The sequence below is a fragment of the Thermomyces lanuginosus genome (assembly GCF_041956635.1).
Source record: "Thermomyces lanuginosus strain ATCC 200065 unplaced genomic scaffold VTN49scaffold_31, whole genome shotgun sequence".
In the NCBI taxonomy this organism is placed as follows: Eukaryota; Fungi; Ascomycota; class Eurotiomycetes; order Eurotiales; family Trichocomaceae; genus Thermomyces; species Thermomyces lanuginosus.
The window spans coordinates 234,868-262,465 of record NW_027192365.1 but is presented as its reverse complement, the minus strand read 5'-3'; the positions used below and the strand labels follow the sequence as shown (position 1 = coordinate 262,465).

Here is a 27,598-nt window from a genome sequence, read left to right as displayed (position 1 = left end):
CCATGGCGGCGCTTGTCACGGCCAAGAAGGAACTGCGGCGACAAATACAGAGGATTCTGAAAGAACTCCCACCAGAGTCTATTTCCAGTCAATGTTAGGCCCTTTCGGCCCTGCTAGAGGCTTCCAGATACTGATTAGGGACAGCGGCAACGGCAACTAGTACACTGCTCGCTCTACCCGAGTATCGCAATGCAAAGAAAATCAGCGTTTTCTTGTCGATGCCGCAGGGCGAAATCTCAACTACCGGGATCGTTCGCGACGCATTGACCAGAGGCAAAGAGGTCTATGTACCCTACACGCACAAGGCGAACCAAGCGTCCGTCATGGATATGCTTCGGCTGTATTCAATGGATGACTTCGAGTCGCTAAAGCCCGATAAATGGGGTATCCCCTCCCTCAGTGAGGAGTCAATAGCTACAAGGCAAAACTGCTTTGGCGGACTAGGCATTGCGCCGACACGGCAGCGGAGTCCAGAGGACGCTGGCTTGGATTTAATAGTGATTCCTGGGGTTGCATTCGACACAGAGATGAGGCGACTGGGGCATGGAAAGGGGTATTACGATCATTTTTTAAATAGATACAACATGGAGGTCGCGGGCACCGTTCGAGCGAATTCACGGCCATACCTGGGTGAGCATGGTCCTTCCAGCTTTTGCGATCCTTTGGCTGACTCATGTCCCAGTGGCGCTGGCTCTCAAGGAACAACTTCTTCTCCCACCAAAAGAGGTTCCGGTGGGCACCCATGATCACCCCGTAGATGCAATCATTGTTGGTGATGGTAGGTTGATAAGGCCTGAACCACGAGAATAATGCCATTCTTTATTCACTCAGATTGAAACCCTCTCCCAGAAATGCGAGAATGCCAACCCAAAACGCCAGATGTAAATACCGTTCTCCGCAGGCTCGTAGGGACAATCATTGCTGTTGGACTGCTTGTATCAAAGAAACATTGTCGCCTTTCAGCAGTATTTGACCTGCAGGCAAGAGTCAGCAGCTGCTGGAAGGCATATTACATCTAGTGGTCACCCATACCTAGTTTGCGGCGCTTCTCTGGCTCGGACTTTGTCGCCAGTCGCACTTCGACTGCATCATCAAGTACAATGTTCATAAACTCGTCGAACCCCTAAGTAAACAGCAATCAGTACACTATCGAGCCCGCAGTTTGGGGAGGGAAACCACGCACTCGGATTTTTCCTTCTATCCGGAAAGAGAGCTGCTCATAGAGCCAGATAGACACGGTCGCGCGCTGTTGAAGCAGTCCGAAAATGAGGTGAATCGGAGCCAGAAGCGGCTTGTTTCTCGCTTGTGCCCCTTGGCGGTTGGACATGGCTGTCGAATTCCACGCGGAGATCAATTGACGAGAAGGTTATTATACGGCCGCGCGTTTGACGAAAGTGGAGTTACCAGATGAGGGGAAAACAGAGGGGACGGGCCGATGGAAGCGTGGGTGGTAGCTTTATCTGCGATTGAGGGCTGGATATTTTTGCAGCTTCTGTCAAGCTGTCAGCGTGGTCTGTATAACTTGAAGTAACTACAATATATTCAGTTATCTAGTGACTGGGTTAGTAACGTCATCGTCACCAGTCACGCTCAAGCCTAAAATTCAAAACAACATCCCACTTGGGTTCAGTGGTGATCAGGTCAAGCTACCCTGGAATAACGAGGTCTACGAGTGTGACGGTCAATTTCTCTCAATTGTGTCTTGGGAATCGGCCTCAATCTTCATGACTGCGTTGGGATTTGCTTGAACTAAGTTTGCCTGCAGCCGGCTCGCCGCTCCGCAATCGCCGAACATCCCACCTCGTTGCCCCCTCCATCTGTTCTCACTATGGCAAGCAAAGCACCGGGCCCTGAGCAGGCCTTTGGGCCTGTCTTGACGGCCCTCACCACTTTGCAAGGACATGGTTCGCGGTCTGAAAAAGCTCAGGCGCATGATTTTCTCGAAAAGTTCCAGAAATCAGTACTTTTGGCCTGCAGCCCCAAGAAGTGCACACTGTTTGTCCGCATAGGCACTAACTCTGTTTATGAATAGGTTGAAGCGTGGTCGGTCACTCATGCCATTCTACAATCAGCAGATGCTCCTGTAGAAGCAAAATTATTCGCGGCAACCACCTTAAAGGGAAAGGTGCAGGATGATAACACCGTTAACTGGACTTCTCAATTGCTGACATGAACCAGATTACCTACGACCTTGATCAGCTCCCAGCCGACTCGTTACCTGCGTTGCGTGAATCGTTATTCGGATTGCTCACTGCATACGCGTCTGGACCTCGTCCAATCCAGACCCAACTTTGCGTATGCTTGGCAAGTTTGGCAATTCAGATGACGACCTGGAAAGATGTTCTGGCGACGGTGGGTTCAGCGTTGGGGAACACAGCCGGTGATGTGGTTCTGGAGTTCCTGAAGATTCTCCCGGAAGAAGTGACCGAGGGTCGCAAGATCAACCTCAGTGTACGTCCGACCGCTCCGTGCTACGTCCTTTAGCATGTCGGGCTCCGCTATCCGGCAGCATTGTTTCGAACACCAGCCAGCGAGTGGAACAGGTCTAATGCGTCTCGTGCAATCAGGAAGAAGATCTTGAAACGAGGACTAGAGAGCTTTTGGACGACAATGCGGAGCATGTACTTGTCCTCTTGACTCAATATGCGCAGTCTTCAGGTTTGCATTGAATTTCTGCCTCTTCCCCTTCCGAAATGGGCTAATAGCTTACACGGGTAACAGTGGCGGCAGCAACTAACCCACGTCTGATCGATTGTATTACCTCATGGCTCCGCGAGATCCCAGCAACGCGGATCATCGACTCTCCACTACTGGACGTTGTCTTCAAGGCTCTCGACGACGACAACTCATTCGACTCTGCTGTGGATTGTATTTGCGCGTTTTACCGGGACACGCGCGAGGTCGACGATTGTTTGCCTGCCATTCAGAAGCTTTACCCTCGTATCGTCGCCCTACGCCCAAAAATACGGGTGGCTGCCGATGACGGGGACATCGAGACATTCAAAGGACTTACTAGGTTGTTTGCGGAAGCAGGCGAGGCCTGGGTTGTCCTGGTCGCCAGATTGCCGACGGATTTCCGTGGTCTGGTTGAGGCAGTTCTGGAGTGTTGCGCTCGAGATGAAGAGCGGGATGCGATTTCGTACACATTCAACTTCTGGTATGAGCTGAAACAATACGTAACTCTGGAACGATATGCCGAGGCTCGACAGAAGTTTGCCGATATCTACTCAAATCTGGTCGACATCATGATCAAACATCTCCAATTTCCTACACCGAGTGAGGAAGGTGAAGATCTTTTTGACGGTGACCGCGAGCAAGAGGACCGCTTCCGAGCCTTTCGCCACTCGATGGGAGACGTGCTCAAAGACTGCTGTTCCGTCATTGGGGTTACTGAGTGCTTGATGAAATCATACCGTCTGATTCAAGAATGGGTATCGAAGTATGCGCCGCAGGCCAGCAACGAGCATGTGCCACATTGGCAGGAACTTGAGGCTCCTCTATTCAGCTTGCGGGCGATGGGTCGGATGGTCGGTCCAGAAGAGGGCACTGTCCTTCCTCAGGTGATACCCCTAATCGTCCAGATTCCGGATCAAGAGAAGGTGCGATTCTCTGCCATCATGGCATTGGGGCGGTACACTGAGTGGACTGCAAACCACCCTGAAACTCTGGAAGCTCAGCTGAACTATATAATTTCAGGCTTCCAGCACAAGTCCACTGAGGTTGTCGGTGCTGCTGCTCTGGCTTTCAAGTACATGGGAATGGATTGCGCTAAATTGCTGCAAGACCACATTCCGCAACTGCACAATTTCTATGAGTCGGTTTTGGATAAACTCAAACCGCAGAGTCAAGAAGAAATCACAGAAGGCGTTGCTTCCGTTGTCGCTGTTCAACCTACCGAGAAAATCTACGAGTCGCTCAAGCTTTTCTGCGACCCGATCATGGCGCGAATCATGAACCTGGCAAATAATGCGCATGATGAGGCTGGCCAGAGGGCTGTCGCTGGTAGGTAAAGCGACCAGTGGGGGAGAAGACAGAACTAACGTGGCAACAGACCATCTGCAACTGATCACGATTTTCATCCAGGTCGTGGTGCCGTACACGGGTCCTAACGAGGAAAATCCAGCCGTCAAATATTGCGGGGAAATCCTTCCAATCATGAGGACCCTGGTCATGAACTTCACGAAGTCAACTCCGATACTGGAACGAGTATGCCGTTGTTGGCGATATATGGTCATCTCGTACCGGACGGCCATGAGTCCCTTACTGCCGAATCTTGCGCAAAACCTGGCCGAAGGATTTCAGGCGTCCCGCGAAGGCTGTTTTCTCTGGGCCACCGACGCCATTGTTCGAGAGTTTTCTGAAGGTGCAGAGTTTGTTGATCAGGCAACAAGCAATGCTGTTTATCAATTTTTTGAGCAGCAAACTGTTGCCTTTTTGCGGACACTCAACGAATTGCCTCCCGAACAACTTCCGGATGGTGAGTCATTGTCGTAGCCACTTCAAAGGTAGTTGTACTGATTGTTCCTCGAAGTCATTGAGGATTACTTCCGTCTGGCTAGCGATGCTGTTCGATATTATCCCAAGGAGTGTACAACATCTTCTCTTCGGGAGCCCATTTTCTCTGCTGGTCTCAGCGCTCTCACTTTGCAGCAAGTTGACCCATTAATCGCCACTCTGCACTACTATCGCGATCTTCTAAGCTTCGGGTTTGAGTCCCCGATGGCCTCGCAGTTCAGTGACGCAGACGGACAGCCATATGTTAACCCACCGGAAGTCCGGAATGCCGTCAAAGATCTGCTGAGCCGTCAGGGTCAGCTACTCGTTGAGCGTGTGTTGACGGGGCTGATGTTCAGTTTCCCGGAGGACTGCTTCCCAGATGCCTCCGGTGTCCTCATGACATCCTTCGAATTGCTTCCCCAGGAGTCGGGGGCTTGGGTGCAATCGACGATTCAACAACTCCCAGCAGGAACTATGAAGCCTGGTGAAGCTGAACGATTGATGAGCAATATCTCTGCAAAGGTGCAGTCTGGAGAGACCCGTAAAATCCGGGTTCTTTTGCAGGGTCAGTGTTCTTCACTCCGTGTCTATAATTAACTTCTAACATTCATTTCATAGACTTCACCAACTCCTACAGACGCCGAAATGTGGCACCACGAGAAGGTCTGGGCCGTTTAGAAGCCGCTCGATTCCGTTTCAGCGGTTAAATCCGGGCCGGCAGTTAAACCAAGAATTGGTTGTCCATGCAGCGCAAGCAAAATCTTTTATTCCGGTCGCGTGCTGGTAGTAATTGCTGTGTGGTTCCAATCCTGAGAACTGTTGCCCATGAGATGGCATTTATTCCTCGCGGAGTAGGGTGACTAATGCGCACTGCTCCCAGTCAGTAGTGATTCCCTTACGCACACTTTGACCGCGATTTCCTCAACTAGGTGCCTTGGCGTCTGAGTGGATATGGATGATATGAATTGGCGGGAATGTTTGGTGAGAAAAAAGCACGGTAGTATTTCTGGCAACGTAGAAGCTACGTCTGTGTACTCTGTATCCTATTCCATCTTATTGAGAAAAAAAAAATCAAAATGCCTAGAAAATGCTACCAAATGACTCAACAAGCTCTGATCACGCAGGTCTACTATCATGGCTTGTACAATACCGGAGCAGTTGCAAGTTATTTCTGAGATATTTCGTGTGTGCTGAGTACTGTGAGAGGAAACCTCAAAATTTCTGAGATTTTGGCATTGAAATCCTGAAATGCAGGAATACTCAGAGCGAGCGCGTTGCAGGTAAACTGAAATCAACATCGGGCAGTTCTGCAATGTCCAGGAACACACAAGGCGGCCAATTAATTATTAATCTTCGCCACTCCTTGCGAGCCCGTTTGAATGGCAACAAGTACTTCGTACGGAGTACTGTGGAAGCCTCTATCCAGGCTGGTGGTCAGTGCTCGTGAGGCTGCGGTCGATGCGAGGCCGGATCCAGCAATTGATTTTCAGCTGGGTTTGATAACGCAGTGATTCAAATTTCAAACCTCGAAATGCCGTTTCTCGCAAATTTCATTGATAAGAAATTTGCAGAGAACGGAGTACTGCACTCCGTGCAAAAAATACCGGCTTGTGGTTCTCCAAAGTTTGCAAAGCTGTGATTGGTTAATTAATGCAGTTAGCGTCGTTTATTAATCATCCCCAAATCCCCAGCTTTCTGCGTCTCCACATGGACCACACCGGCACGCCCACTCGAGGCTCGTGGCCTTCTGTGCCGCCAGGCCGAGACTAGATTAGAATCGGGATCCCCCCAGTAATGCAACTAATTTGAGTTCGCGAACGACTAGGAATTATTTTGTTCCTTTGCTTTGACTTTTAGTCTTCAATTCTTCTGTCTGAGTCAAACCCGACGCGCAGTTACTTACCTTTCTGATGTGCGCGCGGACACTGCGCCCGGTCGAAGCTCGGAGCCAGACTGCGGGAATTGGCTAACCCGACTCCATTGCAAAGGACTGATCGATCATTTGTCATAGAAACCATTAGCCTAGTCGCGGCATTCATCTTCACAAGCCTGTGCGGCAAGATTTGTTAATAACAGGCAATGACAGCTGCGGTCACTGCCATGACGGAGGTCCAGCATTCACCACAAGCTCCACATGAACCCGACGCCTCGAGGCCGGCCAAGCGGAAGAGAGCTCGCAAGGCTGCCGACCCAGACAAGCGGTTCGAATGCCACTACGAGGGATGCGGGAAGAGCTACACGAGAGCCGAGCATCTATATCGACATCAGCTGAACCGTAAGAAACTGCACGTGCTCAGTGCTTAAGATGATCGTTAGCTGACCAGGCTGGTTGATGTTTTCCTGTTGTTGCCATGTAGATTGCCCCAAGCAGATTTACCGATGCGACTTCCCTGACTGCAACCGGTCGTTCGTCCGACAGGACCTATGTATCCGTCATCGTGAGAGGCATACGACGCTTGGTTCGCAATTACAGAAGCGCGACTCGTTCGCGCAGGCCGCCACCAATTTGATGCATAGCCGGGAGCCGGCTGGACCAGCGCCGTTGCCAGCCGCGACTAAAGAGGAGAATATAGGCGCGCGTAATCTGTCGGCGGCCACACCAGCAGTCGCGCGGGATAATAAACCGGTGGTGTACCCAAATGCTTCCGCATATCGAAGAGTATCCATCTCCACCGAGACGGGGTACCAGCCCCTGACACCGCTTACGGCCGGCTCGAGCTCTGACAATGGTCTCAAACGGTCGGAAAACGGCGGTAGCTACACGATAAGTCCAACTGCTACGCGGCCATCCGTGTCCAGTTCTGCCTTCTCGGAACCATCGTTCAAACAAGGCGACTTGCCCGGAAGCCAGAATCCCCCAAACTCCAATGTACCAACGGCGCCATTATCAGGAAACAATACGCTGGGATCGACAAACTCTTATGTTCCTCAGCAGGATTTGTCCATGTATCCAACGTCCAATGCGTCCCGCGATGCATTTGATAATCTGGGCTTCGATGCGTTGGGATCAGTTTCGGCGAGCGACAGCAATGCCCCGTTGGATTCGATGACAACATTCCCATATCCCGTCTTTGGTGGTGAAACCTATAACCGCTCCCCATTTGCGATGGCGGATGATTTTGCAGCCTGGCTGTTCGGCGATCCAGGGAATGGATCCCCGGTCAATTACTCGAACATGCTATCGGGGTACGCGGATTCAGTACAGAATTCCTTCTTCATAAACGATCCGACGTACAAGGTCTTTCCATCTGTGGTTCCAGAGCATCCGATGAGCGTCACGAGCCTTCTGGAAACGACTCCTCCAGAGGCCATTATATCTGAGGAGAAGCGGCAGGATGTGATCCATTTGATCAGCACGCGCTTCAACGAAACGGCTCACTCGGCTTGCAGCATTCGCAAGGAGGCATTGTTGGATGGGGATATCGACGCAGAGGGCCATATTCTAAGTCTTCAAATGATGCAGACCTACTTGAATTCATATTGGCTGCATTTCCACGCCCAGTTACCCATCTTACACAAGCCCACGTTCAATGCGGATCGGACGCCGAACTTGTTGTTGCTCGCCGTGATGGCCATCGGCGCCGCCACTTTGGATAGGATACACGGCGAGAACATGGTCGAATCGGCGGCTGATTTGGCAAACTTTTTGGCTTGGCACATCCGCTGGGAGATTTTCATGGACGTTGACTTTCGACCACCGGCGAAGCTCTGGGTGTTTCAGACTTTGCTTTTGCTCGAGGTTTATGAGAAGATGTTCTCGACCCGAGCACTCCATGAGCGCGCGCACATTCACCACGATACCACTCTAACGTTGATGCGGCGTGGTAGCTCGCTTATTGGCCGATCTCCACTCGACTCGCCTGGCAGTCATCGAGATGACCGCACTGGACGATCAGGCACAGGGACGTCTGACGGTGTTGGCGAGCGTGAAGACTCATGGTCACATTGGATTCGGACTGAGGCGACTCGCCGGGTTGCATTTGGAGCGTTTGTGGTGGATTCGATTCATGCTACCATGTTTGGACATTCAGCGAAAATGGTGGCGCATGAGATGCGGTTGCCGTTACCATGCGATGAGGCCCTCTGGTCTGCCCCGACCGCTGCAGAGGTGTCACGCATGCAGGCCAGTCTGCAAGCCAATGGTGTGATGCCGATCATGTTTCTGGACGGTCTAAAGAAAACACTGACTGGCCAGAAAGTGCGCACTAATGCTTTTGGGCGCACCATTATCATGGCTGGTTTGCTCAGCGTGAGCTGGCATATGAACCAACGTGATCTGCAGGTCAGCACCCTGGGAGTGACGCAGGCGCTGGGAGGGCGGGACAAGTGGCGATCCGCGTTGCTGCGAGCATTTGACAACTGGAAGCGGGACTTTGATGAGGCTGTGGCGGAGAGTGGACGTCGTGGCTACCGCAACTCATTCTCACGGCGGTATCAGGTTGAGGAAGACGATACGTTTGAAACCCGCACGGTGCTACATCATCTCGCACACATGGCGTCCCACGTGGATATTGTCGACTGCCAGATCTTCGCTGGTGCCAACCGGCTCCTCGGCCGATCTATCACGCCGAAGGACTACGCGACGGCGCGGGAGAAGATGACCGAACGATGGGCGACCAGGCCCGAGGCGCGAGACGCGGCCTTTTACGGTCTGCGATTCCTCCGCCATGTGCTTCTTCCCGCTACCAGTGAAGAGCCAATGACCTTGTATTCCGCTCGGGATGACTTTCTCCTTAATCGGGCCTGGGTGGTCTACTTCGCGGCCTTGGTCGTATGGTGCTATGGCTTCGCACTTGAGGGGCCTATCGCATCACCGCCGGAACTCCCCACAGTGGCCGACAAGGTGCAGGACATGCAGAATTTTCTGAATACTGTTGGCGCAGTGCGCGAGCCCAACGACCTGGAATATATCACAGGACGAAATCGATGCATGGGTCTGTTGATGCTTCTCCGAGAAAGCTTTTCACGAACACGTTGGGAATTGTTACACGAAGCTGCCAATCTCCTTGGCAACTGCGTTCAAAAGTTGAAAGGCGAAGTAAGACGGTGATTGACGGCTTTTACTTTCCGTGTTCTTGGTTGGTTACGGTATCGATTTTGGTGTATGGCCTGGGAGGATAATCTGGCACTTAACATGCCTGTATGTGTTTTTTTTTTTTGTTTGGACGATGTGATACCAAGTGTATAGTTCGGGAACATATTGTATTTGTTATTCCGTGTTTTGTCTTTCCAGTCCCGAGCAGCGGAGTTGGTGGCAGTTTGGGTTCATGTACATGTTTTTGTTTGATTCGAAGGACAGTTGGTATGTCTATACAGAGGAACAAAAAAGGGCAGATTTCGGCAGGTCCTCCGCGGACTAGCTCAATTGTATTTAGAGGAATCAGAAAAACTATTTTGAGCGGACTTTGTAAGTCGTGACTTTGTCTCTGGTTTGGAGGGTTGGCAATGCGATGATAACCCGATTCCTGCCGTGTAGGGCAGGAGGATGCCAGATATTTTCAATTATCACAAAAGTGGAGCCGCATGTCACGTACGAGCCCGGCTAGCTCAATCGGTAGTAGCGTGAGACTCTTAATCTCAAGGTTGCGGGTTCGACCCCCGCGTCGGGCTTCCTCTTTATTTTTCCTTGTCACACCAGCAATTTCCCTACAGAGTACTCCGTACTCGATCCCTTTTTATTTTTGGGATTAAGTTGGATTTCTCTATTTTAAGGCGATTTATAAACATAGAATTCAGTAATCGTAAGTATGGACATTCAAGTAAATGTTGATCATGAAAGTATTGCGCTGAATCACAGTTTCGCCGAGGCAAAGGTCTTGACGTCTTTGCTGCACAGCGAAATATCGTACTTGAGTTCCAAGGTGGCCTTGGGATCATTCTTCAGGGGACTAAAGTGCACGACCAGGTCGTCCTTGACTGCGAATACCGTATCGGTCTTGAGGTGCGGGTCATCATCGGGGTAGAGCTGGGTGATAACTGTGTGATACTCCGGGTGTGTAATCTGGACAATGTGCTGTCAGTAAGCATGGCCAATGGGACTATATATATATGGGGTCATATCGTACCATCAAATGAATATGCGCCGGTCTCATCGGTGACCGATCCATCAGCTGCAACAACTGCCACGACGGTCCGTCCCTCGGCAGCGAATATGCCGTGGGCTTCAGACAATACAGCCGATAACGCCCATTGGCATCCGTTCGGAACTTGCCCCGCAGGTTGTTTGGGACCTGATTCTCCGGGTCTTGGAAATCATATTTACCGTTGGACGACGCCTGCCAGATGTCGATGACGGCGTTGGCGATGGGTTTCTTGGTCCGGGCGTCGGTCACGGTGCCATGCATGAGCGCCACTTGGCCCTCATGCGGGCTGAGGACGATCGAGTCGCCATTCTCACGGAAAGGGGCGTTGGGGTGCCAGAATGGCCCTAGGATAGCGCTTGATGTTGGGGCTTGGTCGGCGGAGACGGCAAGTTTGTGGGAGATTTCATCGACAAGCCTATACGTTTTGCTTCAGTCAGAAGAAAACCAAGTGCCAGGGCTTAATGAAGTGAAACTTACGTCTCCAAACCGAGAATATCAGAGATGCGGTGTCCTTCATTGCGCTTATCGTTGCTGGCCTGTCCGATAGAGTTGAGGAACTTGACGCCCTGGGACCACTCGTCCCAAGTTAGATCGATCTCGCGCGCAAAGTCATGCAGGTGTCTGATCAGAGCAGCGAGCACTTGACGAGCTCGCGGAGGGGTGTTAGGCCCCATGGCATTGATAACGGCCGGTGTGAGGTTCGGGGCATAGCTATCAGCTGAGTTTGAGGCCTTGGGCCCTGTTCCGTTCGGTTTGGAAGCCATTGCGGATGCTGATACACGGAAATCTCCTGAAGAGAACAGCTTGATAGAAGAATTCGAAGTCGAGAGTCGAAAACGAAATCCCCTAGGGGACCACCCAGGATTTATTGATCATGCCATCGAGCAGATAAGCTGGTTTCTTTAAGTAATCCATCTTCATTTCTCTAAGCATTCTACCTCTACCGCATGATGTCGGCATTGCACGTCGGGATCGTGTTGAAATTACCGGCAAAGCCCATCGGCTCTGAGAGCTTGACGTGATTGGTCCGTGCTCGGTTTCCCATTCACCGCATTTGCCAATCAGCTGCTTCAACGAATTTTCCGCGATCAGTCGTTATCCCGGATGTTGCCGTTGAGGTGGGGTTCTTCCGGTCGCGGAGAATTTACGATCATTGGTCAGCTCAAGTTAACTAACCGTATCCGGCAGTTCTGTAACTCGACATTACATGTCTCGGAGTTAAGCTCGTGGGACCCCGCGTTGCGGGGACGTGGGGGAATGCACGCATGCGTCAGAGCTTGTGCAGTTCTGAAGGTTGTTCATCTTGAAGGACGACGAGCTCCGTCTTCATTGGCTTAGTAGTATCAACGACTGTTTGTATCTCAGAGGATGAAGTAGTTTGTGCATTGTACAGGTACAGGACAATAGTTCAACTTTGAGTGATTTACTCAACGTTATGCATCATGCATAAACACCACGTGGTGGATTGGAACTGTCAACTGTCGGGAAGAATGCCGAATTTAAGCTGTATCTATGACTTTTCTTGCTCGGGGTTGGCCGGGACAAGAAGGCGATTAATAATGTGCTGTTTGTCCAGCCCGAGTATGAAAGACTGACTTAAGCTGTATAAGGAGGTAATTCGTTACTGAAGTCATATTGCTTGATACATCCCGGTTATTGTACAGGATCTGAAAGAGAAACAAAATGGCTCCCGGCCTGCTCTACGTGACGATGCAACCCCATGCCAGTCTATCGGCTGCGCAATTCCATGACTGGTACAACAACGAACACGGCCCGTTGCGTTTACAGTTGTCCGTCTTCCACAACGGATTTCGCTACCGCGCCACGGACGGCGACCCCAATAGTCCCAATCCCTACGACAGCACGAAACCGGAATGGCTTGCGCTGTACGACGTCGACGATGCCGCCGACCTGACGCGTCCGCCATACACCACGCTGCGTGAGCCGACGGTTCAGTCGGAGCGTGAGGTCCATACTTTTAATCAGGTCACGATGAATCGCCAGTTTTATGACTTTGTGCGAGAGTGGAAAGCACCCGACTATAAACATCTGGAAGATCTGGATGCTGATGCCGAAGGCGCGGTCCTCGTTGCAGTGTGTTTCAAGATCAAGCCCGGAACGGAGGCGGAGCTGGATCGCTGGTACAATGAGGAACACGTGGAGCTTCTCACCAAAGTTCCCGGCTGGCGGCGATCTCGCCGGTTTGTGACCGCGTCTGTTCTCAATCCCACCCCAGAAACTAAGGAATATCTGGCGCTCCATGAATATGCGCCCCAGAATGGGTTAGGAGGGCCCGAGTTCACAGCAGCTGTATCGACTCCGTTTTCCAAACATATCTTTGAGGACGTTGTTGTCGAACGGAAGCGCCGAGTTTATCAGTGGTTCTATACGTTTGGCCCTGCACCGCGCGATCTCAAGTCGCTGTCAACTCCGGGTTACAATTCCGTTTTTGTATCCCGCGATGAGAAGACTAGGACCTACACTGCCTCACATAGTCCGACTCACCGGGCCGTAATTGAATCATACGTAACCACAGCGGACCGCGTCGATATTCAGTACCGTTTGGAGGGTAGCAAGGACCCAGAGGCGCCGTTAATCGTGCTTATCAACTCCATCCTCTCCGACTGGGGCATCTGGGACGAGTTTCTGGATCTTTTTTTTGCATCCCCTCAGAATCTTAAATACCGTGTCTTGCGCTATCGGCCGCGAGGACGAGTCAACGATGGCGGCAGCATCCCGGTAACCTTGGACCTGTTGACCCAGGACGTGATCGCCCTCCTCGACGCACTCAGAGTCCGCAAGGCAGCTGCAATTATAGGTGTGAGTCTCGGTGGAGCGACCGCCCTCAACGCAGCTCTCAAATACCCATCACGCCTCGACGCGTTCATCTCGTGCGACACCAGCTCCGCCGCTGTACCGGGCGCCACGGAGGCATGGGCAGAGCGCATTGCATTGGCTGAAAGCGATGACAATGCTCCAAAGGACAAGACTGGCGCACGTCTGGTTGGCGACAAGCTCGCCGAAGCAACTGTCCGGCGATGGTTCCCGCCAGATAACTTCGATGGAGGGATCCGGCAGGGCCGAGTACAGAAGGTTAAAGAGTTTGTTCGCACAAACAACCTCGAGGGATTCAAGAGGACTGTGGCGGCTTTGTATGATTATGATTTGCGGGAGGAAATGAAGACTGCGACCGTCAGAGGGACATTTGTTGTGGGAAGCGGTGATGGTGTCCTCCCTACGAGCATGAAGACTATGGCGGCTGAGTATGGAGCGGGAACATCGTTGAACGTCATCGATGATGCTGGCCATTTGCCCATGACGGAACAACCGAGTCGGTTTGTGGAGGTGGTCAACGATTTTCTTCGCGGTACATGATGGGTTCCCGCTGATACCTTTTTGTTTGCCTTGTATACTCCGTACATGAAATTAAGTCAGTCATGGTATTTGTTGGCCAGAATCAGTCAGTTCAATTATACCAAAGATAGTCCTATGTACAAGCATATCTCCAGTGCCGTTCATGGCCATTGGCTGCACGCGCTATTGCTCGCTTTTCCTAAACTTCAGGCCATACTCAACAACCATACCGACTGCCATACATGTGAGGATCGTCATAGTCCCAGCCCTAAACCACCAGTCACAGGATTGTTTCACTCTGAGGCCATTGTTGAGTAACATGGCTGCCAACACCAGAAAGCCCCCGCCGCAGCTGATGATGGAAAAGAAGGACAAGAAGCTGCTTTGGATACCGACATTGATCAAGAGACCCTCCATTGCAATACCAAACGCCCAAAGCAAAGCTTTGACATGGCTTTCCATCCATATGGCGAGAGACGAGTCGCCGAATTTGAGACCCGTTCGTCTATCCTGGCAGGCGTATACAACGTTTGCAATGACAACCGCAAGAAGATACGTCACAATTATGCTGGCTGCAGCTCTCATAACATTCTTGTCATCCTGGCCTAGTTGGATCGCGCCCACAGTAGTGCAGCATTGGAGGAAGCCAATGCCAAATCCGAATCCTGTCACTATCTCGCGATTGTATTGGAAGTCTTTTTGCTAGTGGCCAAACAAACAGAACAGTCGATAATATCATGGCATCGATACGCGATGGCGATGGAAACTGCAAAAGCAGGATGGCATCGAGAGCCATATGCAGCTCAAAGATGAAGTACCTTCGAGGAATGGTTACCACGCCTCTAGGAACTGGCCGAATGCGGAAATACGACATCTTGTGGCTGTGATATGCATTGACTATGCTATTCCAGCTACTAAACCGTTTCCATAATATGAGTAACCAAAGGAGCAGACGGTTCAACAATCCCAGGAAAGCCGACAGGTGGATAATCGGGACCGTGAAACAAGCAGCGAACGCAATACTGGCAGTATAGAACAAGACAATGGCGAATACCCCCTCTGGTTGACTCAGACGAAAAAGCTCCAAGCATGTTGTCCAGCGCGTCGGTTGATGGGGAATGATATCCGCGGCCTGTGCAGCGCAGTTGAATTTGGTATGAACGGCCATGGCGGCGAACGAAAGAATAATTGGCAGAGGAAAAGAATGTAGGAGGATGCTATGAATGGCTAAAGTTGAGTCTTGAAAATAGCTGATCAAAAGTTAGATTGCCCTACGGAAGGACGCTCTGGGGTCGTCACTATCTTCATGCATTTTTATCGATGCCTCAGGATACATTACACTATGGCCACTGAGGTGCTCCGTGCCGGTTCGTATCTTACTGATGTGTACAGGTGGCAGATAAACAACCACCCAAAGCAGGAAACAGTCCATCTGTATCACTGCTAAGTATATAATATACCTTTGTAGGCGGGAAGCGGAGCACGGATGTCGGAGTTCTTGGACAACATGTCTCCAATATCGACTACGTGCGCTGAAATTACCGCTTCTTCTTGTACGATGGTGACATTGGCGGTTGCTGCCCACGCCGCTCATTCATGTCTCTCTCAACTTGTACCAAGAATTGGACAAAATCTCGGTAGTTGTCGGTTTCTTCCCGATCTCTCCTAAAAAAATTCATGCTTGATCGGATCTAAAATGCGACTGCGCAAGTATTCCTTTCGCAGAATGGTCGGCATCGGAGGGAAATGCGACTCGGCTCACTCGAGATACTTGACGAATTTGTCGACAGTCTGTCCAGGCCTTTGCCGGACAGCAAACAATGTCCTTGCCGCTCGTCTTTGCTGTTCTTCACTCGTCTCCTGTCGACGAAAGAATTCCCCGAATTCTTTCCAGGTGTGTTGCCTGTCCTTACAGGAGCTAACATATTCGTTCCAAAGGGCGTTCATCTGTGGCGACAGCCACGACACAGCGTCTCGTATCTTCCGGCTTTCTGTTCTGTAGTAGTTTGGGTGGGCTTCGAAATGAGTCGAGATTCTCCAGAAAGCGGTTCAACGCCGCCAGATCACCGCCATTGTATCCCGAGGTTAAGAAAGGCAACGGGTGTGTACCACCTTCAGCGTCGTCGTCGCTGTTCGCCGCCGCATCCGAAAAACGACGTCGCTTGCGAGAGCTCTAATCTGTTCCATCGGACTGGGGAGCTTCTGGAGTTGCCGACGCTTGCTCAGTAGCTTCCTCCAATTCTTTCTCAGCCTGACGCAGACGTAAATTTTCTTCGTTTATTTTTCGCCAATATTGCATGGCTTGTATTTTGTATCGATGATTCGTCGGGTCTTGAGGATCTGCTCGAGCTCGTCCTGGAGCTTCTTGCATTCATTCGCGAAACGTTCCTCATCCGAGAGCTCAGCTCTATTGTCCGCGCCGGTAGCATCTTCTACGCCGGGATTAGACGTTTCCTGCTTGATGCCATTTGGTTGATGCCGGCTGGCATCTTCACTTGGCAGGGCAGCGTCCGTCGAGGCTGCCAGAGCTGGCACTGCCGTTCGCGGTGGAGGCGCCATTGGAATCTATGCGGTCATCGTGCTGGGTATGAAAATGGTAAGGAGAACTTTATTCATAGAAGTTTGGCAGGCACAATCGCATTGCGAGAGAGGAGAGATTAATGATGGAGTCTCACACTATGATAACAGCAAAGACAGCGGCGACGCAAGCAATCATGAGCTGACAAGTCCTCCGTACCTTAAAGGGATCTCATACTGATTCCTTGGAATAAAACTAGGCAAGCGCGACGGGTTCACTCACAGAAAACTCGGCTTCTGGAAACGTTCGTCTGTGGATCAATTCAATCGCCCATTGAGCCTAATAATATCCAGCATTCCTGCGCTGAAGCCTGTGGGTGGTGGATCCAGCTTCATGCATGAAATACGCGTAATTCGTCGCCTATATGAGGTATTTGCGACCTTGGATAGTGCCTTATAGGAAGTACATTCTTCGGATTAGCAGCGTACCCGTTCTATCAGGGTATGGCAAATAACCAGAATATCGCCCCTCATATTGAGGAGCAGCATTCCTGTTTACAATGTATTGTCTTCACACTGGAGCTTGCAATAGAGGACCTAAGCTCCTGTTCTTCAACGTTCCCTCATATCCTCATCCAAGCGATCACTGTTCCAATTGCATCGTTTGAATAGTACTCAGTCCTCTGCAGAGTTGATTTGCAGACATATGCAGTGCCAAGGACACCCAGATAGCCAGGTGCATCGTGGACGAAGTCAAAACTGGAAAATCACGGGAGACCCTATTTGCTCGACAATAGGATAAAATCATTCACTTGGCAAAAAATATGGCCGTTACGCTTTCGCGGTGAATGTTTTGATGTTGCTGGATAGAACAGAGCCCATCCTTAAGTCTGACGTTAGATAATTGCATCGTGACGAGACGACCGAAAGTATTAGTTGGGAGAGGAATGCAAATCTTCAGTCAGACCAAGGTATGGATCCCAAAGGTGACAATACCTACGATTTGTCTATACATTCACTCATTCCTTTCGAGGTTGCCAGTGAGATATGTGTCATCCAAGAAATAAACTAAGGTGCGACTTCTGCTACGAGCCCCTTCGGTCCCAAACGGGATACAACCCCTTTCTTTAGCCGTAGCAGTCGCTCGATCTGTTCATCGGGCAGATTCTGGCGATTCCTCATTTGGAGAAGTTGTCGAATCGTTACAACGTCGATGAACTCTCTCCCTTCATGATCCGGACGGCCCAGCACCTCTGCCTCTTTCTCCGCGGCGCTGGCGATACGAGCTCGCGACGACAGAACCAAGAGAGTAGGATTGTTTGCGTCTGGAAAGACGGAGGGGGATTTGAAAGTGCTTGAATTCGACAAAGTTGGGTTCGGAGTGACTGGCCCTATTTTTCGGAGGGATGCGGCGAAGTCGGGGTCTCGGGCATCCAAATCAATCGCTGTTTTTTTGAGGATCTGGAGTTAGTGACAGTCCACAACTGAATGAGGAATTGAATGGTGTAGGCGCTATCGAGTTACCCTCTGACCGCGTTGCCGAAGCTTGCTCCTGAGGATGATACTTTGGTCCTGGCGATTGACTTGCTGCCGGCTGTCTTGTGCTTGTCGTCGACGGCGACGGAGTCTTTGGATACTGCCGCCGCGACGTTGCGCGGGCGGCTGTGGACTTTGAAAGGAACGAGCCCATGGCGATCCACGGGGCGTCTTATTGCTTGTGGTTGAGACTGCGTAGTGAGCGAGAGTTAGTAGAAAACTTCTCTCTTGTCTGGATCAAGAACCCTGTCAAAGCTAGCTTTTCCCCAAATTGGATCGGGTGCTCTCGGTTGCTTGGCGTGACGTCAAATTCGATGGCCGCTCCGGCGTGCCACCCAGACCTGAAGCACTGGACAATTTCCACGCACATGGCAATTTACTTTGAATTCAAGCATGTGTTCGGAGCAGATTGAGGACTTTACGAGCATATGGCAGATTTACATATTCAACCACGAGAACATACCTAATTGCGGGCTACGTAATGATGTCTATAAAACACAACATCCAGCATTCAAGAAGCCACGTTTCCATTACCTACGCCTCACAATCATCGAAGGCCGGCAAGGCGTCGGTCTTGTACCTCGCTCAATGCTCGGCTCCCAGCGAGAAATGCCACAACGCCAAGCGCCAAAGCAGCAGGGAGCAATTGGAACAAATTCCAGCTCGTATAGTACAAGAAGAATAGGCCCTCCAAGCCAACAATAGAACCAACAAACACGACGTGAGGCACCGGAGCCGACTTGAACGCAGTAGAAAGGTGGTTAAGATTCGCGCCCAGGTAAACCCACTGCATACAGTCAGCACATGCCGGGACAACTGGAGCACACCGACTTACGGATCCGAGCAGGAGCGGGAGTGTAGCCAACGTCGCCAGCGTGAATATGAGAGTCACAATCAGCTGCGGACTCTTGGGATCATCCTTGAAAATGTGATGGATCTCAGGCAGTTTGCCATAACGTTCTGCTTCTACCGACGGCAAGGGAACCCCGGGGTCGTGCTTGACAGACAGTGGAAATGCGCGGCCGCGGTACGCGGTAGCATCGCCAAAGGATCCGATTACAATTTCGGCATCGAGTGGATGGGACAGGGTGAGGAACTGAACAGGAAGCTCTTTTGCAGGCTGTTGCATCCCTCCATCAGTACTGAGTCGGCGACTTCGATGAACATGAATATTCGACGCACCAAATCCAACTTGGCCTTGCCATTGTCTTTGACTGAGAACGGATATGAGATGTCTAGGGACGTCTCCGGGTCTCGTAGCAATAGGAAGGCTTGGTGTGGACGCTTGGCTCGAGATCCCTCACGCGTAGTCAGGCGGAGCTTCAAGGTGCCAGATGAGGACAATGTGATCGCATCGGACAGCGGCGCATCTTGTTCGAAGCTGCCAAAAATTGTTAGCGCCTTGTAATTCAAGGCTATGGTAATCAATGTGTTCGCGTATATGTCAGGCAACGATATTGTGCGTACCTCGTATCGACGTTATCGGTGCCGGCTTTGGACTGGATCGACACGGTGGCATCTCGAAAGCCCCAAGAAACAGCAGCAACATAGGGCGCAACAGCGGCAAGCAATCCTAGCCGCACCACCGATCGGAGAAAGTGCATTTTCCCGATCGACCAGTTGAGTCAGATGGAAAAACAAAGTCAGATTGGTTGCAGCTCCCCGTGTAGCTAGGTAAAGGGTTTGGTTTTCTGCCAAGCGGGAGGCAGGGAGAAATTGGGGCACGGCCAGTCCTGTGACCGCTCTCCCACCCAAGCAAGCCCTAAGTTAATTGTCTGTTCTGCTCTTCTCTGCCCCGAATCATTCCCGCATTTCTTTTTTTCCCCCTCAGCGATCTCCGTCGTTCGATCGATTTCTCTTTGTGATTTACTTGCGACCGTGCGGTTAATTTCTACGTCTAGTTCTACGCGTCCTTCCGACCTTTTTTCTCCTCGGTCGCACGCCCTGAAACCGATTTCGCCATCGTTCCTCCTACCCTTCCTGCGTCATCCACCTTGTTCGATTCCGGCTCGACAAACACCCCTCGATTGCTTGTACACGATACGGTTTCTCATCCGAATAACCGATATAACGTCGATTTGAGAAATCAAAGATACTGGCTGGATATTGGGTCGATTTTGGGTCGGAGAGTGGTCCCTCCTTCGGGTGTCCGGAGTTGTGAGAACCCTACTTTTGCGGCATGGAGGATCGTCTTTCGAGTTTTAAATTTCAATAGCTGACTCGGGATTGGAATATTGTCTTTCAGAATTACTGCTCTATTGGCATCCTCGACTCTGGTGATTTTTCTACAGAATTGCGTGGGAATCCCCAAAAGCGGCTATTAGCCCTAGCCCTACTTCGGAATCACAGCGCAGCACATCTCGCCACAACACGATTCTAGGGGATGGATGCAATGCACAGAGCTCATTAAAACCCTAGTAAGTCCAGTGCCTTCATTTATCATCTCCAGTAATACATTGCATAGTGGCTCTTTTATCCAAGCTACCCCGCCCACTTGTTCTGTCTCCTAATCCCTGATTCGCAGTTCTGCACCAAATAGCAACACATCCCTCTCTATGATTATTGAGAACAACAATAGAGCAGCCCAGCACCCCTTATATATCTCTATTTTTCCATCTTCAAGTATTCTTCATTATACTGACTGTCGGCCTCAGCGCTGCACACTCACGCTGCCACATGGAGGCTTTGGTGGATTCCAAGACTACATCCTCTGCAGTATTCAAAAGTTCCATCTCAGCCCCATCAACCTCTCTAGCACTGTCCTTTGGGGACATGGCCAATACTGAGCGCTCGTCCTCCGTTGCCGAGGACACTGGCTTATCCGCTCGGCGCAGAACTGCCAAGCCTGCAAGTGATACGATGTATACCCATACGAATGGCTACAAGAGCGACAGTCAATCTGGATCCTCCTCTGTCGACCCTGATACTGTGGACTTAAAGTCACAGGCAACAGGCGAAAAGAATGAGCTGCCTGTAGATGACACAGCGTCCACCTCAGCGGATCCGTCAGGTGACCTCGATTCTAAGGACGACAAAGATTCAAACTCGACCAGGACAACAAGGGTTCGCCGTCGTTTTTCGGCTCGCTCCGTCGAAGGCTCTAGCCGTTTACCGAGGACATATATTTTCAAGACCACGTATGGCAAATCATTGACGGAGCGCAGCCACGAGCCGGCCTCTCCTGCTCCTGATGTCGGAGCCGATTCTACGGATGGGAAAGACACATCTTCGGCCAAAGCGAAGAAGGGCCGTGTCGGCCGCAAGTCTGGAGCCATCAAATTCAAGAATTACTTCACAGCGCCGACCTCCACATCCAATAGCCGAAGTGCTCGACGAACGTCCAACACGTCGACCACGGATCAAAACAGTGTCAATGGCGAACCGTCGAACACGACGGCCGACGAGGCAATGCCACGGACACCTGTTGATGATCCGGTTAGCGCCCATGGACCAACCGATGCCGATAACTCTGCGCCGGTTACACCTGCGGCGAAACCAACCGCCAAAGGAGTCGGGTCGGCGCAGTCATCGGCACAGCGACGAAGCACACGTGTCCGCAAACCTATCCAAAACTCCCCGTTAACTGGCGACGTTAAGAAGACTCCGGCATTTATTAAGCGCCGAAGAGCGAATGCTAGACTAACGCCCAAGGCGAAATCCACCACGGAAGAGACCGGGGTGCTAGATACCCCTACAACTGGCGTCTCGAACCCCACCACGAAGTTAAAGAAGACGAATGAGACATCGCCCGAGAATGGTAATCGAAGATCTAGTCGCAGTAAGCCCACAGCATCACCTGAAACAGTGTCGCCGGGTTCGTCGGCCGTCGCTATGCGGACTTCCGGTCGTGTTCGTAAGCCGACCATTAAGGCGATAGAGGCTCTGCAGTCTCAACAAAAGGGACGGAGGCGAGGCCGCGAGTCACATGGAGGTGATTCCGGTCCTCAGTCGGCCTCCACGAATCAATCAACTGTCTCTGCTTCTCGCGAGTCGACTGCCACTGCTGATAACAGTGCGCCGTCTCAAAACAATCTTGATATCATTGCTCGCCAGCTCTATGACCTGGCCGCAGCTGCAATTTCGGAACCATCGTCCAAAGAGGACGACGTAAACCTGGAACAGCTCCGCGTCGAATGGGAGGCCCGTGAAAAGGCAGAGGAAGAGGCCAGGACAGCAAAGACGTCGCCGGTGGCACCACCTAAGACAGCTCAAGTAGCGTCCCCCGAGTCTTCATCGGAGGTTGAACCAGAGCCAGTGTCGGAAGACGCTGGCACCCGGGACACGATAGCGACTCTTCTTCCAACGCCCCCTGGTGAGATTGATCCGTCTGTTCCTTTGGATCATCCGCTTCAACCGCGTCCTTGGACCGACAAAGATGGATGGACTCACACTGGCCGTGTCAATAAACACGGGGAAGAGTACGTCGTCGTTCCGAGAGAGGAATACGCCTGGGTACAGCCCCGGAATTTCAGTACAAATATCGGTGTTATTCCTCGGCCCCCTCCTCGCCTTAAGTCGAAAAAAGAGATTGACCGCGATGAAGTTTACGGATTTCCTCCCCTACTCGGTCAACGTAACCTGCCTCATCCACTCAAGCGAAAGGCACGGTTCGTGGAGGAGGATGTTGAGTCATTGCTCAAAGCTCGTGAGGCATCTAGTGAATCAAGTCCTCGTGGTCGGAAAGAAGATCCCAAGAAAGCACAGGACGAGCGAAAGGGCGAATCTTCTCCGAAATCAAAACGACCTCGTCTTAAGCTTGTCCTCGTTGATTCATCCAAACTCGACCTGGACCGTCCTGAGAATAGTAGCAACGGCCAGGGTAGCCTCCAAGAACGTCGGACGCTGGCCCAAACCACGAAAGACAAGCTTTTTCCGGCCTCTCGAAAGCGGGCTCATGCAGCCGTCAACGACACTCCCAAGGACTCCAATGCTGATAAACCTACCGAACCTCAGCCTCGAAAAAGGCGTCGCTCCAATGCTCCGGCGAACGCGAAAAACCAGGAAACTTCAGGCGAAACGCCTGCTCGTCAAAAGCGTCAATCCGGACCCAAAACGCCCGCTGGCAGCAAACCTACCTCCCCGACTGCAAAATCGACACCAAAGGGCCGTCGTTCAATAATGAAGAAACCCACATCGAGTGAGCAGGCAAGCAAGCCCAGATCCATCGGATTTACTCCCGTCAACGGCGTGAGTACGCCCAAGGAAGCCGAATCGCCATCCATTCAAGTCCGTCGGCGTCGCGCAAACTCCGGAACTTCGGGATCGAAGCTACAAAAATCGACGCCAAACGCGCAAGCTGACGCATAAACGCTCGAAAGGGATCTTGCGACGACTCTGTCTATAGCGATTGCCAGTTCTAGTTGAATTTCGGCTTTTTTCCTTTCTCTTTTCAGGGGTTCCTGCGTTTGGTGTGGGCGTTCTTTTTCGTTCATGTCTTACTGTTTTGTATTTGCGTTTGGTGTTTGGAGTTCCGGCGTGTTCTTGACCCTTTCTTGGGCCTGTGTCATGGAAAAGTTTATGTCGCATTCAAGGAGCTACAAGTCAGAAAGGAGCCGACTCTTCTGTTTGTTGTTTCTTTTCGCCGAGAACCAGCAGCTACGGTTCAGCAGTAAACTGGCTCTGGTTCTACCTTGGGCATGATGTCGGGGAGGGCTTGATATTTGCCGTTACTTGTGCATGTATTATAGTATCTTTTACAAGTTATTCGGGGTTTCATGGGCAATGGAATGTGTTCGGTTTTTCGCTACTACGATTTACAAATCAGGCTCACTCTTCGAAAAATCTTGTCAAGATGTCCAGCATATGTAAAAACCTTTCAAGATGCCAGAGACCACTCGTTCGGCGTATGGTACTGCATTTATCAATGGGACAGATAAACTACTAAGTTAGGTATAGCGCGTACTGAAAATGCACCCTGTCAGTCCGCAAAAAAACACGGAACAAGCTTCGCAAATCTCGAATAGAATATGCCTGGTTTTGCTATATTCTATCTAGCCGCAAGTACTCCGTACAGAGGAACACGAGATACATAAAAGCACAGACTTAATTGCTGAAGCAGCAGCAACTCGGGCAAATCAAAACATTGGAGTCATAAATCAATATAGAAAGAAAAAAGGACGCCATGTCCGACTCTCACCCATCGTCGTCGTCATCATCGACAGCAGCTCGCCAATCGTCTCAACAACAGCAGCAACCGCGCGTCCTCAGTGCGTCTGATCTCAATGCACTTCGCCAAGGTGGTCAGATTCCCAATCGAGGGCCTCACCCGTCAATACCACCTCGAAGACCGGTAGATATCAGACAAACGCCCGAGTACAAACGGGCTGCGCGACGGTAAGTTTCAGTTAGATTTCCACCCCCCTTTTTTCACCCATCTGGGGGATGTATCGCCGTGGTGCTAAGATAGGATAATGGTGGAAATAGATGGATTGCGACGATTGTTGCCCTTCCGGTACTGTTTTTCTCCAGTTGTGAGCTGTATCAACGAGGTATGTATCATGACCCCTAGCCTGCTTCTTGTGTTGAGTGTGTGATCTGACAAAGAACTTTAGTATATGGTGGGAAACAAAAGCGTCGACCTGTAAGATCTGAGCAGCCAGCGATAGAAGATTCTGCCAAGTGATTCTCCTGTATATTAGTTATGGGATTATGATTGAATATGGTCAGGTTGGTTTTGATGTGTGTTTCAAATTCGTGTAGATATTGTTTTTTAGATCTAATGCTGCTATTGAGAACGAGAGCATATTCATTCGCGGGTTGGTGTCTTGACAGGCAAACAGGAAATTGACCCTGTGACTGCATTGCCTATCCGCTCGATGCTATTTTCAAGACTGCCAGTCGTGGTTGCAAGACCGGTGGCGACGCAGGGGTTTTCAGTTTTCCTGGGCTGATGCTTCCAACGATAGACGATGTACGGGCGACGGAGCCCAATTTATAACTCAGGACGGCGTACTTGGTGATTGACTCTGGGAATTCAATCTGATGGACGTCATTGACTACACAGCCATATGATATGCATCGTCGCAGAAAGGTCACTGTCCAGAGACTCACGCACCTGAAGCTCAACCGGCAAGGGCGGCTTCATCCCAGAACTTCCAATAAGTGATACTCGTACTGGTACCGTGAACTCAATTCTCCCAAATGCACTGCGCTCCATGTCGAAACTCATCCGCTTTCCTCTATGGCAAGGAAAGGTTCTGCATCCTCAAGTTCTGGCACAAAATCAGGATTGAAGAACCAGAGCTGCATGCCATCTTCGCTAGCCACACCAAAAACCTCACGGTCGCCAAATGGTTGCAAGGAAAAACGCATGATATCTTTGCTATCCATCGGACGCGATGGTGGAGGCAGGTTGGCCAGCAAGCTACGCGCGTTGACTTCTCCCGTGTGAAATTGGTACGGATGCACGGTTGCTTTGCCGGTAGCGGCATTGTAAACCCCAATCCCCCTGAGCTGATGTACCCAGCGATAGATGATGTGCGGGGTAACGGAGCCGCAACTACCCAGGAATGCGAACTTGTTAATGGGCACTGAGCACTTGATCCAGCGGGCGCTGAGTCGATCGACCTTATAGTCATACATGACTTGTAATGTGGCAGACGGATCATTGATGTGATGTAGCTCGGTTACTGTCTTGCGGTCATAGGTGCGATACCAGTCATTCATTGCTCGGCGGAGATCAAACTTGCTGACATGACGGCCCTCCAGCGACAAGCGGACCCGTTTCCGATCGAGCCGTTCTCCGTTGTTCACCTCCATTTGGTCTCCCGCGCCTCTGGTGGATCTTCATTCCAGTTGAACTCGAATGTCACTAGCACGTTCTCATCCGCTTCTGTGTGCCACAAATATAGGTCAGAGAAGGGGCCGATCAGCCCTAGTTGATCTGAGCATAGATCCCAAATGTAGATGCAACCAGAATGTCCCTCTGTCAGGGGAACTATGACCACTATATCCTCGTCGATAGTAATCTGGACGGGTTCAGGTGGAAGCAGTTTTCGCCTTCCGCGCGCCATACTCTGCGGCATACGTATATCCCACGCTGTGACAGCTTTTCCGCCAAATCTAGTGTTTCCCTGTTAGCTGACGCAGCCGACAAAAACAAATCAGTCCCGTACAAATTTGTCGACAGCATAACAAGATAGCGATCAGACAGTTTGATGCTATCAAGACGATCCAAGGAGAGGTGGGCCCAGAATGATATATTCCCAGTCTCAAGATTCAATACTGCGACCCTGTAAACATCCTCATCGGTCAACGGAGGTACGACGTATACCAGCCGGCGCGAATGGTATGCGATATCAAGCAAATGGTACATTATATCTCGTGGACCGTTCTCAGACTGGTACGTATCGTCCTCGTAGTCATCGGACCACGCCAACATTGCATCAATATCTGGCCAGGGAAGGAAGACCTTCTTGACTGGGCGTGCAGACTGCAAACCATGCAGCCATTTGAAATAGGTCTTCGCTTTGGCGGCTGTGACATTTGTGGTTTCCATGCCCAGCGCCGCTAGTGCTCGGGGTAAAACATCCTTTATGACCTTGTCGCCGGAGAAGACCTCCTGCCATCGTTTTGAGACCTAAATCTTGTCAGAAATCAAGGAAACTAACATTGAACTTCAACAAATGAGCAATTAATGAACACACTCCCTGGCATCGAACAATGTCCGGCCCATCTAGATATTTCACGATATGAAGCACTAGCTCAAAAGGCAAAGAGCCGACAATGCCATGCCGGCTTCGATATGTTGCAAGCACTTCGTTTCCAGAATGTTTGTCCATACTCATTTGTAACCGTTATTTGCTCTCAAGCTATCTGCGCTGTGGTTAATTATGTTCTCTAGCCGAAAGTGTGATGTCGTTTGAATATATACCTAGTATTCACACACCATGGCATAGCAACAAGAGGGTGCTCACTTATTGGTACCTATTTTCCACATATATTGTAATCTGGAGAGAAAAAGAAGCAGCTCTGCATGCAAGAAAGCCGTGAGATAGAAGCCCAGAAGTGCCGTGGGGCTACTCTTGAGGGCTGATCTGAGGTTCAGCCTGATCATTCTGATCACTGCAGTACCCAAGACAAATTACTTAAATAGACAAAAGTTGCAGATAGTTGCAGTACCTCTTGGCGTGCTATCCCGTTTCAAGAATATTTCGTTCAAGATATATGCAGAACCCTTCCTTCACCATACTGTTTCGAACATTTTCCTTTTTTGCAATTAGTTGTCGCAGTGCCCGATAGAAGCCCTCCGGTGTCCAGTCATGATGCTTTGTGACTGTACGTGCATTCTTAAGGGCCGGATTTCTGCCGACGTCATCATCGATCTAACCTAGGGAAGTACTCCGTAGTGCAGGGAGGCTGATAGTGTAGAACGGCCTACCCAGGTATGGTGGAAAGCAAAAATGCTGAACAAGTTCATTGGCCAACTGCGGCTGAGATGCATTGTTGTGATTGAGGATCGATAGTCGTATCGGCGACAGCGACTTCTGCGGAGAGCAGAAACGTCACCTATCCTGTAAGATTTGTGCACTTCCAGTGACTTCGGCATCAGCTTGACATGCCATGTCAAAAGATTGCCCGCAGTCGCTCGAGACGGTTCAAGGAGGAACTAA

The 27,598-nt window shown here is 50.8% G+C and overlaps 12 protein-coding genes and 1 non-coding gene across 13 annotated transcripts; 7 read left to right on the top strand and 6 right to left on the bottom strand.

Annotated features, from left to right (window-relative positions):
* Nucleotides 1–2: 2 nt before the first annotated feature.
* On the top strand, nucleotides 3–810 carry VTN49DRAFT_4102 (uncharacterized protein; the record flags this gene model as incomplete). The annotated part of the gene is made up of 3 exons (XM_069412012.1): nucleotides 3–93; nucleotides 145–630; nucleotides 683–810. The coding sequence occupies 3 exons, from the start codon at nucleotides 3–5 to the stop codon at nucleotides 808–810; spliced, it is 705 nt and encodes a 234-aa protein (XP_069267297.1).
* A 205-nt stretch (nucleotides 811–1,015) lies between these two features.
* VTN49DRAFT_4101 (uncharacterized protein) lies at nucleotides 1,016–1,327 on the bottom strand (the record flags this gene model as incomplete). The annotated part of the gene is made up of 2 exons (XM_069412011.1): nucleotides 1,016–1,123; nucleotides 1,184–1,327. The coding sequence occupies 2 exons, from the start codon at nucleotides 1,325–1,327 to the stop codon at nucleotides 1,016–1,018; spliced, it is 252 nt and encodes an 83-aa protein (XP_069267296.1).
* Nucleotides 1,328–1,828: 501 nt separating this feature from the next.
* On the top strand, nucleotides 1,829–5,204 carry VTN49DRAFT_4100 (uncharacterized protein; the record flags this gene model as incomplete). The annotated part of the gene is made up of 8 exons (XM_069412010.1): nucleotides 1,829–1,960; nucleotides 2,033–2,125; nucleotides 2,179–2,451; nucleotides 2,568–2,658; nucleotides 2,722–4,002; nucleotides 4,052–4,477; nucleotides 4,532–5,062; nucleotides 5,116–5,204. The coding sequence occupies 8 exons, from the start codon at nucleotides 1,829–1,831 to the stop codon at nucleotides 5,202–5,204; spliced, it is 2,916 nt and encodes a 971-aa protein (XP_069267295.1).
* A 1,372-nt stretch (nucleotides 5,205–6,576) lies between these two features.
* On the top strand, nucleotides 6,577–9,547 carry VTN49DRAFT_4099 (uncharacterized protein; the record flags this gene model as incomplete). Its single annotated transcript, XM_069412007.1, has 2 exons — nucleotides 6,577–6,772; nucleotides 6,855–9,547. 2 exons carry the CDS (start codon nucleotides 6,577–6,579, stop codon nucleotides 9,545–9,547), a joined length of 2,889 nt encoding a protein of 962 aa, XP_069267294.1.
* Nucleotides 9,548–10,033: 486 nt separating this feature from the next.
* On the top strand, nucleotides 10,034–10,107 carry VTN49DRAFT_t66. The gene has a single exon. It is a non-coding gene; the product is annotated as a tRNA-Lys (tRNA).
* A 181-nt stretch (nucleotides 10,108–10,288) lies between these two features.
* On the bottom strand, nucleotides 10,289–11,344 carry VTN49DRAFT_4098 (uncharacterized protein; the record flags this gene model as incomplete). Its single annotated transcript, XM_069412006.1, has 3 exons — nucleotides 10,289–10,498; nucleotides 10,563–10,995; nucleotides 11,058–11,344. The coding sequence occupies 3 exons, from the start codon at nucleotides 11,342–11,344 to the stop codon at nucleotides 10,289–10,291; spliced, it is 930 nt and encodes a 309-aa protein (XP_069267293.1).
* A 919-nt stretch (nucleotides 11,345–12,263) lies between these two features.
* Nucleotides 12,264–13,955, top strand: VTN49DRAFT_4097 (uncharacterized protein; the record flags this gene model as incomplete). Its single annotated transcript, XM_069412005.1, has 1 exon — nucleotides 12,264–13,955. The coding sequence occupies one exon, from the start codon at nucleotides 12,264–12,266 to the stop codon at nucleotides 13,953–13,955; it is 1,692 nt and encodes a 563-aa protein (XP_069267292.1).
* Nucleotides 13,956–16,211: 2,256 nt separating this feature from the next.
* VTN49DRAFT_4096 (uncharacterized protein) lies at nucleotides 16,212–16,493 on the bottom strand (the record flags this gene model as incomplete). The annotated part of the gene is made up of 1 exon (XM_069412004.1): nucleotides 16,212–16,493. The coding sequence occupies one exon, from the start codon at nucleotides 16,491–16,493 to the stop codon at nucleotides 16,212–16,214; it is 282 nt and encodes a 93-aa protein (XP_069267291.1).
* Nucleotides 16,494–17,519: 1,026 nt separating this feature from the next.
* On the bottom strand, nucleotides 17,520–18,141 carry VTN49DRAFT_4095 (uncharacterized protein; the record flags this gene model as incomplete). The annotated part of the gene is made up of 2 exons (XM_069412003.1): nucleotides 17,520–17,896; nucleotides 17,976–18,141. 2 exons carry the CDS (start codon nucleotides 18,139–18,141, stop codon nucleotides 17,520–17,522), a joined length of 543 nt encoding a protein of 180 aa, XP_069267290.1.
* Nucleotides 18,142–18,534: 393 nt separating this feature from the next.
* VTN49DRAFT_4094 (uncharacterized protein) lies at nucleotides 18,535–19,591 on the bottom strand (the record flags this gene model as incomplete). The annotated part of the gene is made up of 4 exons (XM_069412002.1): nucleotides 18,535–18,774; nucleotides 18,823–19,107; nucleotides 19,170–19,368; nucleotides 19,455–19,591. The coding sequence occupies 4 exons, from the start codon at nucleotides 19,589–19,591 to the stop codon at nucleotides 18,535–18,537; spliced, it is 861 nt and encodes a 286-aa protein (XP_069267289.1).
* Nucleotides 19,592–20,663: 1,072 nt separating this feature from the next.
* VTN49DRAFT_4093 (uncharacterized protein) lies at nucleotides 20,664–23,294 on the top strand (the record flags this gene model as incomplete). Its single annotated transcript, XM_069412001.1, has 1 exon — nucleotides 20,664–23,294. One exon carries the CDS (start codon nucleotides 20,664–20,666, stop codon nucleotides 23,292–23,294), a length of 2,631 nt encoding a protein of 876 aa, XP_069267288.1.
* Nucleotides 23,295–24,108: 814 nt separating this feature from the next.
* On the top strand, nucleotides 24,109–24,609 carry VTN49DRAFT_4092 (uncharacterized protein; the record flags this gene model as incomplete). The annotated part of the gene is made up of 3 exons (XM_069412000.1): nucleotides 24,109–24,320; nucleotides 24,411–24,475; nucleotides 24,539–24,609. The coding sequence occupies 3 exons, from the start codon at nucleotides 24,109–24,111 to the stop codon at nucleotides 24,607–24,609; spliced, it is 348 nt and encodes a 115-aa protein (XP_069267287.1).
* A 542-nt stretch (nucleotides 24,610–25,151) lies between these two features.
* Nucleotides 25,152–26,773, bottom strand: VTN49DRAFT_4091 (uncharacterized protein; the record flags this gene model as incomplete). Its single annotated transcript, XM_069411999.1, has 4 exons — nucleotides 25,152–25,770; nucleotides 25,830–26,048; nucleotides 26,102–26,565; nucleotides 26,633–26,773. 4 exons carry the CDS (start codon nucleotides 26,771–26,773, stop codon nucleotides 25,152–25,154), a joined length of 1,443 nt encoding a protein of 480 aa, XP_069267286.1.
* Between the last annotated feature and the right edge of the window lie 825 nt (nucleotides 26,774–27,598).